Source organism: Pituophis catenifer, unplaced genomic scaffold (genome assembly GCF_029215685.1).
Source record: "Pituophis catenifer annectens isolate HBS135680 unplaced genomic scaffold, rPitCat1.0.hap2 SCAF_11, whole genome shotgun sequence".
In the NCBI taxonomy this organism is placed as follows: Eukaryota; Metazoa; Chordata; class Lepidosauria; order Squamata; family Colubridae; genus Pituophis; species Pituophis catenifer.
In genome coordinates, this window is record NW_027256891.1 from 8,280,773 (window position 1) to 8,299,468 (window position 18,696).

The 18,696-nt window shown below is 40.0% G+C and overlaps 1 protein-coding gene across 2 annotated transcripts in view; it reads left to right on the forward strand.

The window, feature by feature from the left end:
* Window positions 1-18,696, forward strand: part of CAPN6 (calpain 6) — a 94,292-nt gene that overhangs the window by 64,469 nt on the left and 11,127 nt on the right. For both annotated transcript variants that reach the window (XM_070952031.1, XM_070952032.1), the window contains exons 9-11: window positions 4,304-4,426; window positions 6,574-6,776; window positions 7,570-7,691. In XM_070952031.1, coding sequence (XP_070808132.1) covers window positions 4,304-4,426; window positions 6,574-6,776; window positions 7,570-7,691 — 448 coding nt within the window. The remainder of the gene's footprint in view (window positions 1-4,303; window positions 4,427-6,573; window positions 6,777-7,569; window positions 7,692-18,696) is intronic.

Below are 18,696 nucleotides of genomic sequence, written 5' to 3' on the forward strand. Positions count from 1 at the left end.
TCGACTTAACAGCTATATGTTTAGAGATCATTCAAAGTTACAATGACAGTGAAAAAAATGATTGGCAGCCAGTCCCTGCGCTTAACCACTGTTGCAGGATCCCCACAGCCACAAATAAAAATTCAAACAATTGATAACCAGCATCCATTAATGACAGTTGCAGCATCCCAGGATCATACGATCTCCAATTGCAATCTTTCCAGCTGGCTTCTGACAAACAAAATTGGGAGGGAAGGGGAAGAGGGCGGATTTATTGTATTTTTTGGAATATAAGACACACTTCCCCCCCCCAAAAGAGGCTGAAAATTTGGGTGTGGTTTATACTCCAAATATAGCCTCGCCCACCCATCGGCCCCCATCCTTCAGCCTCCGTGTGTCCTCTTCCTTGATGCAGAGATTGCCACCGACAATGGCTTAGCCATTTTGGACATCACGCATCGCGTTTTCAGCCTCCAAATACTCCGTTTGAGAGCCCTTCTAAGCTGCGGGGATCGCCAAAACACATCTCTGCCAATCACCACCCAAAAATGTGATGCGTTTGGAGGCTGAAAATGTGATGCCCAAAATGGCTACCTGGAACAGTTCCTGCCTTCTCTTACCCCTTCCGCGCTTTGCCTGCTTTAGTCACTGGATCTCCCTCCGACGATCAGCTATGCTTTTGAAGCTGTTTTTTAGTCTCAATGCGGCATATGTGAGCGAAGCATGCACTCAAACCCAGCAAACTAATGTGCTGAAGCTGACTAGGCTAAGGACGCTAGCCAGACGCTAACCTGGCAGAGGTATTCAGTACAAGGCAGAATTTTTTTTTCCGATTTTCCTCCCCAAAAACTAAAGTGCCTCTTATACTCCAGTACGTCTTATACTCCAAAAATATGGTACTTAATGACTATGTGTTTCACTTAACAACTGCAATGATTTGCTTAACAACTATAGAAGAAAAGTGTTAAAATCAGGCATGACTTATTTAACAACCACCTTGCTTAGCAATGGAAATTCTGGTCTCAGTTGTGATCATAAATCCAGGATTATGTCAATATCCAGCTCAAGAATCCAAATAAAACTTAAATGTTCATTCCATTTCCGAAAATCTTGACTGTTTATTAAATACATTGCATGGTAATGTCAATGCAAAACTAACTCTGAGGTTCCCTGACACCAGTTCGTAGAATTAAATAATAATTTCCCCAGCCAAACCCCCAACCTCTCAGGTTGTCTATGAAAGCAAGTTTGTTATGGGAACCATCTGCTACACTTGCTACAATGTCCTTGAAAAGGTTTCAGGCTCTCACAGTCTTCAGCAGAATTATGCAGTTTTCTTTCCCAATCTAACCCATTCTAAAGCAACACCCCTCCCTTACCCTAATGCAAGTTGAAATGAAGAGGCATGAAGCTGCAAAGTTTCTTCCTTGACAGATTGCCTGTATACAGACTTGAGTTGAAAAGATTTCTTCTAGAGTAGCAATGCACAGGTGCCCCAACCACTCAGTCCCAAAAGTTACAGTTGAATTTTTAATGATATTCTGGAATTGCATATTAAAAATGGTCATGAGTTTATACAAGTAGTCCTCAACTTACAACAGTTCATTTAGTGACTGTTCAAAGTTACAATGGCACTGAAAAATGTGACTTATGACCATTTTTCACAGTTATGACATTTGTAGCATCCCCTTAACCATGTAAACAAAATTCAGATGCTTGGCAACTGACCTGTATTTATGACCATTGCTTTGTTCCAAGATCATGTGATCCCCTTTTGCGACCTTCTGACAAGCAAAGGCAATGGGGAAGCCAGATTCACTTTACAACCAAGTTAATAACTTATCAACTTCAATGATTCACTTAACAAGCGTGGCAAGAAAGGTTGTAAAATGGGCCAAAACTCACTTAACAGTCTCAGTTAACAACCGAAAATTTCAGCTCAATTGTGGTCGGAAGTCGAGAACTATCTGTCTAGGGCCTGACCTGACACAGGACAAGACAGGATAAAACCATTTTTAGGTTTCTTTTTCTTGTATTTACATCATGTTAATTCATTGAAAACAGCAAACACAACTATCTCTTATGCATGTAATAGTTAGATCCATGCAGCTATTCAGTTTTTTTAAAAAAGCAAAATGCATCCTGCGCAATACTCTTTAGAATAGAATAGAAGAAAATTGGAATGGAATGGAATAGAATTGGAAGGGACCTCGGAGGTCTCCTAGTCCAGCCCCCTGCTCAAGCAGGAGAACCTATACCAGTGATGACTAACCTTTTTGCCATCATGTGCCAAAAGCGTGGGGAGCATGGGGGGGGGGGTCACACGCACGTGTGCCCACATCCATAGTTCTATACGCCCTGCCCCCCCATTCCCCCCTGCTTTTGGCACGCGATGGCCCGGTAGGCCCATTATTTGCTCTCCCCAGGCTCCAGAGTCTTTCTAGGAGCTTGGGGAGGGCAAAAATAGCCTCCCCCCCCCGAGGCCCTCTGGAGGCCGGAAACAACGTGTTTCCTGACTGGTGGGCCCAGAAGGTCTGAAAATCAACTGGCCGGCGCATGCATGTGTGTCGGAGCTGAGTTCATGTGCCCACCAATATGGCTCCACGTGCCACCTGTGGCACCCGTGCCATAGGTTCGCCATCACGGACCTATATCATTTCAAACAGCTATGTCTTAGTGTTAGAGGTGGCTCCGTGACTAATGTGCATTCAAATTTAGCAGTAAATCCTGGAAATTTTTTGGAGCTGGGGATTGATGGAGGGAATTGTTTGCATACCCATAAGCTAGGAGTTCACTTTTGAAATTGTGAAAAGGATATAAGCACTTATCTCCTGAAATCACTTTCTTGCTCATCCTCAGTTTGGCATAATCTGTATTCTTCTGGACATGAGAGTGTTTAAGACTGGTCCATATTAAGTTCCATGGGTTTTTGCAACAGTGCACTGCTTTTATGCATTGCATAGTTTAAAAATTCTGCAAAAAATATTGGACTAAACACATATTCAAAGGATTGTAGAATCATAGAATTTTAGAACTGGAAGGGACCTTGGAGGTAGAATAGAATAGAACCGAGATGGAAGAGACCTTGAAGGTCTTCTAGTCTAAACCCCTACTCATGCAGGAGAGCCTATACCATTTCAGATAAGAGGCTGTCCAGTTTCTTCTTAAAGAAGAAATGATGAAGCACTTACAACTTCTGAAGGCAAGCTGTTCCACTGGTTAATTGTCCTCACAGTTAAGAATTTTCTCCTTAATTGCAGGTTGCTTCTCTCCTTGTTTAGTTTCCATCCATTGTTTCATGTCCTGCCCTCTGGTGCTTTGGAGAATATATTGACACCCCCTCCCTTCTTTGTGACAGCCCCTCAAATACTAGAATACTGCTATCATATCACACCTAGTCCTCCTTTTCTCTTTTTTTAATATTTTCTCTGTTGGTCTTCTAACCACTTGCCCCATTCAGAAGTCCTTATACTATCTTGGACAAATGGTTGTCCAGTCTACTCTTGAAAACCTCCAGTGATGGAGGACCCAAAACCTCAGAAGGCAACATTTAAACTGATTCTCTCTCCAGATAGTGTACACATTTCTAAAACTATTTCAGTATTTTATTTTCTGTGATAATCTACATTGTGACATTTTGAGAAATTATGCCCTCTGGTGACTAAATTCCATCAGACGTTTTGGTATCAAAGTTACCAAATATCAGATTTCACAGCCAATTGTCTTTATTTGAAAGTAGGCACATACTGTTTTTATCCCTCAACTATCCCAAAATAAACAGTATCACATCAGCTCCTTAAGGTTTAAAAAGAATAAAAGTGGCACAGAAAACTAATCCTTGAGTTTCATTCTACAGGTTGAACTTTGATCCACTTCCTATTCATTGCCCTATGTCACTACATTTTTCTACATGACAAGCTTGGAGCTAGGCTAATTACATGTTTTGGCATTTCAGTTTACAACATTGGCCAATCAGATATCTTCAGTGGTTCCATCTATCAGGCTGATAAGAATTCCCATAACTCAGAATTAATCTCCAGGAGGTTTAGTATTTTCCAAGTGTCTACTTCAACATCCAAAGGTCCTTCAAGTTGGGATATTATGGCATTGATCTTTAAAACCTCTGGCCTGTACTTAGTTGGGGAAAGTTGCATTAAGTGCTGTGTGAAGTTGTTATATGTAGATACATGTATAGCACTGGAAAGATCTAAGATGTCAATCAGCCTGCTCAAGGCGTTAGTAAGGGTTGCTTTCCAACCCTCTGATTGTCTGTTTTCATAAGCTACACTTTCATAGAAGTTTTGTCTGTATTTGTTTTTTTCAGTATATTTTTGTTGTAAAGAAGGTGGAAGACAAGGTCTTGATCTCTCTACAGCAGAAGGACCAACGGGTTCACCGGAAAGAAGGGTCAGGAGATAATCTTGTTATTGGCTTTGAAATTTTCAAGGTAGGTCTCCATCCATCTGTACTCAAGTGATCTGTCCCCGTCCACACATACACACAAACACAGCCAGCCGAGGGTTAAGGAAACACTTTGGCACACACCCAGGTCTTTATCTCCAACTTGGCAGCGATTTACACACTGTCTGCCAAGTGCGTTTATTTCCACAAAACAGAAAGATAAGATACTTAGCGTACAAAAAGTCCAATCAAAATAATATTTCTCTCAGCAGTTCCGGACGAGGCTTTAGTGACTATCCAAGGTTTACTTTTGTTCGTCACAAGGATCACTGGCCACCACCCTCTATTATATAGTCTCTGGGGTGTGGTCCAGTGACTCAGTTCTAATCCCTAGCACGCCTCCTGAGCTGCTGCAATCGTTTATCATGCCTTCGGAGGCGTGCGTCCAGGAATGATGTTTCTCCTTCGCTCTCATCCGAGCCACCTGTCTCCCTGCTAATCTCCTCTCCCTCGGCCGGCACCTGAGACAGTGCCAGAGGGGAGGAGCCTGGAGAGGGAGGCCTGGCTGACTCCTCTTCCTCATGCTTGGAGCTTTCTTCCTCCGATGGGACAGGCTCAGAGGGTGGGGCCACAACATCAAGACAATTGCTCTGAAGAATTGATGTATCATGTATCTTGTATTTTTGTTCTTATTATTATTCCATAAGATCTATCTTCATGTACAGGTAGACCTCACTTAATTAGCACCTGTTCAGCAACTGAAGTTACAACAATACTGAATAAATGGGATTTACAAATGATCCTAGAAGTTCCAGCAGTTGCAGTGTCCCTACAGTCACATGTTTGTGACTTGGTGCTCTTGGCAACCAGTGCGCAATTACAATGGTTATTGCATAGTCATATGATTACCAATTGTGACCTTCATTGCTGTCTTCCAGCAGGCAAAGTCAATAGGAAAACTGGCAGGAAGCTGTAAATTGTGGTCATGGGATCTCATGTTTTATGATCATACAGGATTTGCTTAACAAAGCAACCAGAACTGTCATTATAAATCATGATTTTCTGCTCATATGTGACAGAGTTGCCAGTTCCAATTATCGTACTTAAGCAAGGGTGACTTATAAGGTTGTTTTCACATAGATTTGCATCCAGTTTTGGTCACTACAATATAAAAAAGATGTTGAGACTCTAGAAAGAGAGCAAAGAAGAGCAACAAAAATGATTAGGGGGATCAAAACTAAAACATACCAAAAACAGTTGCAGGAATTAGCTATGTCTACTCTAGTGAAAAGAAGGACTAGGGATGACATGATAGCAATGTTCCAATATTTGAGGGGCTGCCACAAAGAAGAGAGGGTCAACCTATTCTCCAAAGCATCTGAAGGCAGGACAAGAAGCAACGGGTAGAAACTAATCAAGGAGAGAAACAGCCTAGAACTAAGGATAAAGTTTCTGACAGTGAGAACAATTAACCAGTGGAAGGGCTTGCCTCCAGAAGTTGTGGGTGCTCCAACACTGGAAGTTTTTAAGAAGAGATTGGACAACTGTTTGTCTGAAATGGTACAGGGCAGTGTTGGTGAACCTTTTCGGCATTGAGTGCCGAAATGGGAGCGCACACATGTGCGCATGCCAGGAACCAGAACAGCAGCCGCCCAGTGCGCATATGCACACTGGGAAGATGATCTTCCGGTTTCCAGCACATGTGTGCATTCACACCAGCCACCTGGTCATCGTGCGGGCATGCATGCCAGAAACCGGAAGACCAGATGGGCGATGCGTGTTGGAAACCGGAAGATCATCTTCCCAGCATGTGCATGCACACCGAGTGGCTGCTCTTCCAGTTTCTGGCGCTCCCATGCATGTGACGATCAACTGGCTGGTGCACCAGAACCCTGAAGAGCAACAGGCGATGGCTCGCATGCCCAGAGGGATGGCTCTGTGTGCCACTTCCAGCATGTATGCCATAGGTTCACCATCAGGGGTATAGGGCCTCCTGCTTGAGCAGGAAGTTGGACTAAAAATTATCTAAGGTGCCTTCCAACTCAAAATTATGTTTCTATTATTTCTTGAACAGCAGTTCTTGAGTGCAGTTGATCTTAATTGTTGGAATCCAGCATATGAAAATAGCCTTTAACAAGCCAAGTCCTCTGTGAATAAGAACATGCCATACCTACATTTGTTTTCCGACCTTAGGTGGAGGATAACCGAGAATACCGCCTGCACCAATTGAAAATACAAGAGAGGATAACTAACTTCACCTACCTGAACAATCGCATCGTGTATTTAAAAGTGCTTCTCAAGCAAGGCCGATACCTTTTGATCCCAACCACTTTTTCTCCAAACATTGAAGGGGAATTTATTCTGAGGCTCTTCACAGATGTTCCATCAGCACTCAGGTACTACTTCAACTTCTGGCAATAGGGCTTTTTGTTTTCTCTTCCCCACTTTTGCTAGCCTTCGCTGAAACTTCCAAACATTTGATAAAGGAAGACTGACCCAATGCATAAAGGAAGCAAGATATTCATGGAATTATGGCGAACAAGATGAACACTCCAGGCCCTTTGGTGATGATTATGTTTTGTGTCTGTGTAATGAAAACACTATTCATTGAGTTCCTCATTGAGTTTTCATTCACATAAGGGCACTGCTCCACATTGCAAACTAATCAGTGGCAATTAGGTATATATCTAGGTGATACCATGGAATGATGACCATTGTTTGAAATGCATTGAAATTAATCATCCATACAGTATTTTGGTTGTAATTTTTATCATTATAAATAGCTGTCTAATGACATACAGACAATATCTGGAGTGACTGATAAAGGCAAATATTTGTAGCTCAGGGCTGAAATGAGGGGTCCTTAGTGCTCTCTGACTTGGTTGTTTTCTTGCAGACGTTTCATCACTCAGATAGGTAATATCAGTTCTACTGCAAGTTCAGTGAGCACCAAAGACCCTAATATCTGGAGTGACTCAAAACAATGAACTAAAATAAAACCACCATTAATGTGTATCATTTAGCAAATTTTATTTTTAGTCCGGTATATATTAATTATATTAACAATCCTGGCTAATCCTTGGCTTGTACATATTGTATGAACTACTAGGCTATAAAGTTCTGATGGAATGTATATATCTACTAATCTTTCTCTCCAACCTACATACCTATTTCACTTTGATATTTCAGGGAGCTGAAACTGAACAAACCCAGACTGTCTTGCCTGGATATCCTTCTAGGTGTCCCTAAGAGGATGTCCCTCATTAAAGTCTACAGGGTGGAAGGACTCCAGAGTCAAAACAGTCATGGGGGTAAGTCCTGCCAAAATGTTATCCGAGCAATGAAAAGTCGAGTGAAGTCAAAATTGAAAAATTCATTCCTTTGCTACTAGTGCCCAACTGTGGTTCACTGAAGGAGTTATTGCTTAGCTCCAACCAGTGCAAAATTGTCAAAAGACTAATCATTTAGAATTCTCCATGCTTGGATTCATATTTACAATTTTCGATGTAATGCAGAAGAAATATGTGGCCATTTCAATGGTTCAAAATAGAACATAGAAAAATAGGATTGGAAGGGATCGTGAAGCTTTTCTAGTCCAACTCCCTTGCCTATGGCAGGAAATCCTGTGCCATTCTGCTCAAATGACTCTTCTTGAAAGCTTCATGAACCCATAACTTCTGGAGGCAACCTGTTCCACTGATTAATTGTCCTCACTGTCAGAAAATTCTGCCTTAGTTCCAGGTTGACTCTCTCTTTAATCATCTTCCACCCCATTACGTCTTGTTCTTCCCTCAGGTGCTTTGGAGAATTGGTCAACCTCCTCTTCTCTATGACAGCCCCTCAAGTACTGGAAGACTTCTATCATGTTACCCTTAGTCCTTCTCTTTGTTAGACCAGACATACCTAGCTCCCTCAATCGTTCATCATATGGTTTAGTCTCCAGATCCCCACTAATCATCTTGGTTGGCCTTCTCTGCACTCTTTGTAGAGTCTCAACATCTTTTTGTATTGTGATGACCAGAGCGGGATACAATATTCCAAACTAATATAAATCCCTTTTGATTATTGAGCATTTGTCCATGCTGTTGTACATATCAAGCATCAACCACTGGTTTTGCTAAATATGTGCTTTTGCTGATAAAACAGTAATTGATTTCTGCCTTCCTCCAGTTTTAATCAATATCAATATGGCCTACTAACACATGGGCAATGCAAAAGCCAATTTACTTGAAAGTCAACCAGTGCCCTCTGCTGTCTAAATCCTACTTTTGGATGCTTTTCTACTACTTTCCTTAACAACAGCAGGAAAAACCTATAAATCAAATTAAATTGTTTGCCTCTCAACCAGAATTAGATCTTGGGTTAGCAAATGGCTTCAGTGATGTTTTCTCCATTATCATGCTCTGGATTCTTTTAAAAGGAGAAAAAGAAAACCAGACCCAAGTGAAGACTGGGACTTTCTGAATGCATTAATTAATGGTAGACCAGCCTGCTCTAAAACCAGCTTATTCCCTTTGCAAGTATGTTTTCTTGTTTCAGCCAGAGCTGAAATTTCTGTTGTATGTGTTTTTCTCAGAGTTTGCTGATTGTGTTGAGGAGGCTGATTGGTCTATAGTTGGCAGGATCATCCTTTTCTTCTTTTTTATATATGAGAATAATGACTGCAAGCCCCCAATCCTTGGGGGCTTGGCAATAGGTGTCTATGAAAGCGAAGAGCAAGACCCACAAGTTTAGGCTGTTTTTAATGGTCTCTGGAGGGATTAAATCTTCCCCTGGGATCTCTTTTATTCTTAGTTGAGCAACAAGATTCTTGCTTTCTGTCTGTACCTGAATGCACTGTTAGAGTTTGAGTGATCACAAGGGGAAAGATAAAAGGAAGGACTTGAAAGAGTACAAGACTGATAACAAAAGGCAAAAGGTATGGGATGTTGAAAGATGTCAGGCCCCAAGAACCAAGAACGACAGTTAGTTTTGAGTAGTTTCTGTATTGTTGTTTACCTGTAGGTGGAATCTTGCCAGACTAAAGCAACTATTTACATAACTACAGATTTATTCTGTGAATTGCTGGGAAGGGGCTGCCTTTGCCCTCTTCCTGCCTACCAGACATTGAAAGCTCCTTTGACTCTTTGCCCTCTGAGAGGCAGATCCTCCTTCCTGGGAATCCAAACTATATTCCACCACAAAAAAAGCCTTATGAACTGTGCACCTTTCATGTGCCTGAATCAGGTGGAGGGCAAACCTTTTCACAGATGAAGACAGAGGAGTTGGCAGGACTAAAGGAATCTGATGTCATTTCATTGAAATATAAATGTAATTAAATTGTAGCTAAAGCAACTGAACACAGTTAACCGTAACTCCCCACACATTTAATCATCTTCCCCAACTGTTGCATTAAAAATGAACATTTGGCAGAGTCTTGGGGAACCTCACAGTCAAGATTTCTAATAATTGGTTGCAGCTCTGGGACTCTGGGCTATTTTACTCCTAGATTAGTAAATTCTATAAACGACAGAAAGATCTGAGCCCTCTTCTATGTTACACTCATGGGACTTTTCACAGCACTAGTTCTCTGAGTATCTCAGATGGGGCCTGTTATTCACATGGCCCTTATTTGACCTTTTTCGGCAAATCCTAAATGCTAATTCATTAGTCCTGAGAGCAACATCTAACTATCATACTTAAAAGTATTGACACCATGTCATGGATGCTTCCATAAAACGGTAAAGAGGTTCCTATTTACAGCATATGTGTGGTTAGTCACAAAAGTGACTGGAGGTGACTATTACACATGCCATGGACTGCAAAAATAATAAACAAACAAGTCCTAAATCAAATCTCACCAAAAATATCATTTGAAGTCAAGCTCACCAAACAGAGGCTGTCCTCCCTTAGTCATGTCATGCAAGTTGACTCGAAAAGTCAACCATGCTGGGAGTCATCAATGGAAAAAGGAGAAGGGGCTGCCCTAGTACCCATTGGCTGGACACTATGAAGCAGCTGCTCCCAACATTTTGGAAACTAGTGATCGGCTCCATGGAGAGATGTTTTTCTGCGGACCAGAGGAGGTGTGGTTACACATGTTGCCCACATCCCACATCTGTGTGGATGGGCTTCATTCATTTGTATGGCCTGGTTTCTGGCATGCCAGGACCAGTGACAGTCCATGGCCCAGGAGTTGGGGCCCCCTGCTCTACAGGATGTCACTGGAATGACCATAGTAGATCTGAAGGAGATGATGTGAAACAGAGGGGCATGGAGAGTGCTGATTGAAGGGTCAGAGTGGCCAAAGGTCAGACACGACAGAATGGCTGACAATGATGACAGTGATAAAATATGCTTTTTAGAAGATAAGCCAGTAAAGTTGCCTTCTTCTCAATTGCTCAGAGCTTAACAACTATAGAAAAAAGAGGCAGGATCTTGATTGTCCTCTCAGCTTGACTCTTGGCCCCCTTCTCCATGGATGCTCCAAATCTAGATAACAGATGTTTAAGTTATCAGTGTGTTCCATAGAGTTTCACAATAACACAGCATTTGGCAGCCACAAATATTTGTTTTATTGATCTGTTGGTGGTGCCCTGAAAAACTGAGAAAGCACCTTACTTCTCTTCCTAGCTTCCTCAGGGGATGTCAGATGCTCTAAAAATAGCAGTTTAAGCAGAAAAGCAGCTCAGTTTCTAAACCGTTTTGTCATTTGCTTATTTTGCTTATTTGGGACCCTGACAACAGCAAGATGATCATTTATTTTTACTGTCCTATGGCATTCAACAAAATTGCAGCCTATTAAATTAAACCTGGGAACTAATTGGACAATCTATGGTGGTCAATATCTCAAAGAAGTGATTTAGCTGGTTTAAAACACAGCTCCATGCAGGATCACTACTGAATTAAGGGGAAATCTTATAATCAAATGGCTTGAATCAATATTTCTGAACATGTTCTTACAGATCTGTTCTTTATATTTTTTCCCTTGACAGATTTTATTTTTAGACCATTTAGAAACTGGTTGTTTCATTTTCTCAATTTTAGAACTCAGTAACTTTTTCAAGAATAGATAACAAATTCATAACCTAGATCAATGCCTTAAAATCAAGAGAGCAATTTTATTTCCAGTTATGCAATTTATCTTCCTTGCCAGCCCTAATCAATCCAGAGCCTCTCATACAATGGGGAACTCTCTACAATTCAGCACTGCATTAACATTCTTAACAGTTAACATTCTTAACTGTTTCTTTCCCAAATTGTATTGACATATTATATGTAATATTTTGAAACCAAAACAAGACCATAGTTGCACAAGACCAAATCGTATGTGCTAAAAAGCTTTCAGATTTGTTCCAATAGCCAATACTCCACAAAACCCAGCTCTTTTTAAATACTCTTCAAATAAAGATGAAATAACCCTTTTTGATTAATCAGTTTCATTTTTAAATCAGAAACAGTATAATTTACATTTCTTACCAAACAGATCCATTGATTCTTCAAAAGTAAACATTCTAAGTGTTGAAGCATCTGGGCCATACCATTTAGTCAATACATGTTTCAGCTGTATCTCTTGCCAAGTAAGTGTTATGAATAAATCATATGGAGAACACAACCTCTCAATCTCTTTTAAACAACAATTGGAAATCAATCAATTCAAAGTATTGATGTAGGAGAAATGCAGGCAGAGCCGGGAGGCAGACTTAAGCAAGTCATTAGCTTAGAATCATTGCGTTCCCACAAATGGTCTAAATCCAATCTCTCTTGAATTCTGCTGGCCATTATCTGGTATGATTTTAATATTGAACTTTAGTTGACTAGATTCTTGCATATAGGCTTGAGCAATGATTGTAGGAGAACAGCCTGGTCCTGATTCTTTGCACCTGACATTAATCTTGTCAACTAAAGTTCAGTACTCAATTAATAAGGGTCAGTGGAGTTCAAGAAGGGTTGGACTTGGCAGAACTTCCGGTTAGTGCCGCGGGGATACAGACAGGGAATTAGCAGGCTCTTCGGAGTCCTGCAAAAACCCCATCTGCCAAGCCCCTGCCGGTAGGTCTTTGGACCTACCCTGTCCTGTAGGGACAGGGGGATAGAGAGGGACCCCTCGGATGGCTGAGAGGAACGGGCAGGTTCCTCAGGGCCGGAGGCTTGCCCTCTGTGCCGGCGGCAGTGGAACGGCAGCCATAGTGGCTGCCCTGAGACCACAGCAACCGGGATACAAGAATGCGCAGGAGGAGAAGCGGAGAATGGAGCTGGGAATTTGCATGCCATGTGAGTGGACATCAACCCAGGCAAGAACTGCCCTCAAACGCTGAATTACAATTAGTCTGCCCCAGCCTTAACAGCGGCTGAGAACTATTGGGGCACAAAGACAAAAGACCTGTTGGTGAATAACATAAATTACTGACTTTTTGGAAATGTTTGACTACAGATCTGGATATATATTTTTCTTTACTGTTTGGTGGATAAATGAGATTGGACTATGTTTGGGAGAGAGGAAGAAGAAGAAGAAATAATTATGCCTTCAAAAGCAAAGGAAAAAGACAAACGGAGATAGATAAAATGATTGCCAGCTGAAAAGTGAAAATGTAAATTCCAGGCTGCTTGTTACTTGAAAAGAGAAACTTTGTTGCTTGTTATTTAAACTTGACTATTTTGAGGAAAAGACTCAGAGAACTTGATTTAGGATACATAATCTGTTCACTGGAGGATTTATTGAAGATTAGAAAAAAGAAATTAAATGGAACAATGAAAACTGAACTAATAAACATGGCAACAAAAGAAGGGTGTGGCAATAGAGGAAGGACATGATGATACCATATATGGAATAGCTTCAGAATTAACTTTGTAGAACTCATAACTTTGATGACATTGAAATGGAAAAGATACATATTTGGACAGACTGGAGAAAGGAATAATGGAATATATTATGTAACAAGACAACAAAATATTATATTTTGATTTAAATGAATGTAACGTTTCCGGGTGGTTGAATAATGCTAGGAGATACTCTTTTTTTTCTTTATCTTCTCTATGCTCTCTCTCTCTCTATTTCTTTCTTTTAGTATCTTTCTCTTTGTTTCTTTTCCCCTCTCTATTTTCTTTTTTAATCCATTTGACTTCTTTTGTTATATTTCTACTCTCTTCCTTTTTCCTTTTTCTTTTTTAGTGTTGCCTTATTTTTTTGTATTTCTTTTATTGTAATTATTATTATTATTGCTATTACTCTTTTTATTATTATTATTCTCATATAAATATATAAACAATTTGATTAAGAAATAAGAGCATAAATGATTGAAGAAAAACATGATTTTTGGATGCTCTAATGCCTTTTTTAAACTTTGATTTTTTTATTTTTTTTGCAAAATATTTTTTTTTTTCCCAACATAACACATAAAATATATCTCTTTCGAGAGTGAACTCTCGATCCGGTCATGAATAGGTACAATCGCTTACATTTTGAAAAAGCTCCATTCACAATTTTCCATTATATCAATAAACATAGAAAAAATTTTAGTCATAAAACTTTAATACCTTAATCAGGACCATTCTACTATACCATCACCAATTTAATTTCCAGGTACCTATTTAATTCATTATTATGCTCATTTATAAATTCAATTATCTCTGGTTCTTTTCCAAGCTCTCTTCATTACATCTTTTAACATCAATATTAAAACATAAAAAAAAAGAAAAAAAATATTCTAATCTCTTAGTTTAATTATTTACCTTACAATTTTAACCACACATCTTAATTTCAACTTAGATACAGCTCTATTTTTTATTCCAATTAATAAATCAAAATTCAGTCCATATTTCTTGATCTCTTGACCCCTTCATCAGATCTTTAAACTTTAAAGCTTTACCATTTTACCTTTAGTTTAACATATTTCATATTCTCAGATTTATCTCAAAATATGCTCTCTCTCTATTTCTTTCTTTTAGTATCTTTCTCTTTGTTTCTTTTCCCCTCTCTATTTTCTTTTTTAATCCATTTGACTTCTTTTGTTATATTTCTACTCTCTTCCTTTTTCCTTTTTCTTTTTTAGTATTGCCTTATTTTTTTGCATTTCTTTTATTGTAATTATTATTATTATTATTGCTATTACTCTCTCCTTTTTATTATTATTATTCTCATATAAATATATAAACAATTTGATTAAGAAATAAGAGCATAAATGATTGAAGAAAAACATGATTTTTGGATGCTCTAATGCCTTTTTTTAAACTTTGAATTTTTAACTAGCACTACCTACAGATTTAATAATCTGGAAGAAAATGTTTACCTTTAAAGGCATTGGATGTTAAAAAGAATTATTTATAGAATTAAGAACCATAAAAAATTGATCTTAAAGTGTTTCAAAATGTTTCCTATTGAAAATAAGAAATAAGCATGGAATGGAGAAAACTTAAGAGAAAATAGGAGATAAGATATTTATTGAAATATACTATCTTAAATTGGTAAGAGATATGGAGGAGAATAGATTGGAAAACAATATTGGTAACACATTTCAAAGTAATTTGGAGCTAAACAACTGAATAAGAGATAAATGTTATGAATTAGTTAAATAAATGAATTTAGGAGTGGAGGAAAGTATGATTCTGGAGAACAGTTAAAGTAAATTGGGAACCAGTTAAAAATAAAAATAAGAGTTAGGAGTGGAGGAAAGCACGTGCTGGAAAATAGTTAAAGCAAACCTGTGAACCAGCCAAAATACTGAGTTAGGAGTGGAGGAAAGCATACGCTGGGTAACAGTTAAAGCAAAACTGTGAACTATCCAAAAATAAAAAGTTAGGAGTGGAGGAGACTATACCTGGGGATCAATTGAAATAAAGTTGTGAACCAGTTAAAAATAGGGGTAGGAGTGGAGGAAAGCATTGCTGGAAGGCAACTCCTTGAGTTGTGAACCAGTTTTATAATAGATTTAGGAGGAGTTAAGGAGAAAGTTGGTGTGCAGTTAAAATTATACTGTGAACCAGCTAAAATAATTAAGGTAAGGAGTGAGGAAAGCATTGCTGGAAAGCAGCTGATTAAGATGCGAACCAGCTAAAAAATAAATTTAGGAGGAAGTGGAAGAGATTTTACTGGAGAATAGTAGCTAAACTGTGAACCAGTTTAAATAAATACAGAAAAGGGTATTGGAAAATACAGCTGGGAAATAGATATTTAAACTATGAACCAGTTTATTTATTTATTTATTTATTTATTTATTTATTTATTTATTTATTTGTATACCGCCCTACTCCCGAAGGACTCAGGGCGGTGAACAGCCAAGCAATAAAATACATAAATACACAAAATTTAAAACCAGATAAAATCAAATTAAATCATTTTGGCCCAGACAGATTAAAACACCCCAATAATTTAAAAACAGATTAAAATTTACATATTAAAAGAGGGAGGAGATTAGGCCAAGCCCGCTTGATGGAATAAAAAAGTCTTCACAGCGCGGCAGAAGGTGCGCAGATCCGGAATCCTCCGTATCTCTGGGGGGAGCTCATTCCAGACGGTAGGTGCCCCCACAGAGAAGGCTCTCCCCCTAGGGGTCGCCAGCTGACACTGTTTGGCTGACGGCACCCGGAGGAGTCCCTCTCTATGAGAGCGTACTGGCCGGTGGAGGCTATTGGTGGTAGTAGGCGGTCCCGTAGATAACCAGGTCCTAAGCCATGGAGCGCTTTGAAGGTGGTAACCAAAACCTTGAAGCGCACCCGGAAGACCACCGGGAGCCAGTGCAGCTCGCGCAGGAGAGGTGTCACATGGGAGCGCCATGACGCTCCCATTACCACCCGCGCAGCCGCACTCTGCGCCAGTTGGAGCCTCCGGGTGCTCCTCAAGGGGAGCCCCATGTAGAGAGCATTACAATAGTCCAGGCGGGAGGTGACGAGGGCATGAGTGACCGTGCGTAATGAGTCCCGATCCAGAAAGGGACGCAACTGGTGAATCAGGCGAACCTGATAAAAAATCCTCCCGGTCACGGCCGTCAGGTGCTCTTCTAAAGACAGTCGTGAATCCAGGAGGACGCCCAAGTTGCGAGCCCTCTCTGTGGGAGCCAGTGATTCGCCCCCAATAGTCAGTGATGGCGTCAACTGACTATATTGGGACGTCGGAAACCACAGCCACTCGGTCTTGGATGGGTTGAGCCTGAGCCTGTTCCTCCCCATCCAGATCCGTACGGCCTCCAGGCACCGGGACATCACTTCAAGGGCATCGTTGGGGTGATCCGGGGTGGAGATGTACAGCTGGGTGTCGTCAGCGTACTGATGGTACTCCACCCCGAAACCACGGATGATCTCGCCCAGCGGCTTCACATAAATGTTGAACAGGAGAGGCGAGAGGACCGACCCTTGCGGCACCCCACATATGAGGGGCCTCGGGGTCGACCTCTGTCCCCCTGTCAACACAGACTGCGACCGGTCAGAGAGAAAGGAGGAGAACCACCGCAACACAGTGCCTCCCACCCCTAACTCTTCTAACCGGTGCAGCATGATACCATGGTCGATGGTATCAAAAGCCGCTGAGAGATCTAACAGGACCAGGACAGAGGAGCACCCCCTGTCCCGAGCCCTCCAGAGATCATCAACCAACGCGACCAATGCCGTTTCTGTGCTGTACCCGGGCCTGAAGCCCGACTGGGGGCCAGATACATCGTTTCATCCAGGTGCTGGGGGAGCTGTTGCGCGACCACACTCTCAACAACCTTCGCCACAAAACGAAGGTTGGAGACCGGACGATAATTTACCAACATTGCCGGGTCCAGGGAAGGCTTCTTGAGGAGAGGCCTCACCACCGTCTCTTTCAAGGCGGCAGGAAAGACACCCTCACCCAACGAAGCATTTATAATCCCCTGGAACCAGCCTCGTGTCACCTCCCGAGAAGCCAGCACTAACCAGGAGGGACACGGGTCCAATAAACAAGTGGTCGCGTTCAGTCTACCCAGAATCCTGTCCAGTTAAAAATTAGATTCAATAAAATTTGAGAATAAACTTGAAGTAAATAAAATAAAGTATTGTGGAAGTAACAAACTATAGAAGGAAATGTTGTTTGTTTATGAAATGACTTTAAGAGAGGAGGAAAATACTTTTTGTCAAGATTATGGATATTAGATGTCATTTAAGAGAAGTAAAATATAGATTTGAGGTAATGGGTTTTAGGATTGAGGAATATATATGAAATATTGATTGGTAAAATGATAAAGATTTAGAATGGTGTTTATTGTTTAGAATTTTGGGTGTAATAGTAGAATGATAAATATTTAGAATAAGATTTTTTTTATTTTTTTTAAAGATGTAAATGGATAAAATTTGGAACAAAATTGATTGAGGGAATGTGAATAATTGTACTCATTTTATGCTGGACCAAGCCCTTGCTCTAAAAAGATGTATTTTATGTTTTATGTTTAAAAAAAATATTTTTTTGGAAAAAAAAAAGAAGGGTTGGACTTGGACCATTTATGGCACTCTAATGTCTAAAAGCTGATGATGCACTTAATCCCACCCCCAATTCTGTTCTCCTACAATTTATGCTATGGGCTCCCATCACTTCAATAAAAAATCTTCACCACTATTTTCAAATCCAAGTTATTCCATAATGTTAAGTTATCTTGTGATTTGGGATCAAAATATAATCACTTGCCCAAATACATTAAGGAGCTTATAAATTTGTTTAATATACCAGGGCCCTAAAACTAGCAAAGATTTCAGATGTATATTGCATATTAGCTCTTCAAATAGCCCTAAAGAGGGTAGTATTAATAAAAGGTCTGATTCCACAAAATATAGAATAAAAGCTCAATGATATAATTGAAAGTCTGTCAAGCTGAAGCTGCCCTCACCATAACGTAACCTCTGTTCAGCCAACAGTTTAGCCAGCCATATAATCGTTCTTATTAATTTATATTTAAATATCATGATGTTTATTTTACTCCAGAGACTTAATGGAAGTTTCAACCATTGAGTTATATCTACTGAAATTGTTTCTATACATTTAGACATGTTGAATTCAACATATTATGATATATTTCAGAAAGTATTTAACGCAGACAAGGGCATTATTTTGTTTTGGTCTTCTGCCTTCAAGATGTTGACTCCTGGTCATTGCTTGGACATGTCCTAGCAGTTTTCTTGACAAGATTTCTCAGAAGTTGTTTGCCATTTCTTCCTTCCTAGGTGAAAACCCATAATAACAAAAAAATGCAATCTGAACCATATCAAAGGATTTTTTTTCAGTGTCCAACAAAACTTGGGATCGAGTCCAAGATATATACCTCAAATTCTTTCTTCTGCATTGTCTCTAGTTCCTTATAATTGAATTAAATCCCAAAGGAAGAATGTCCT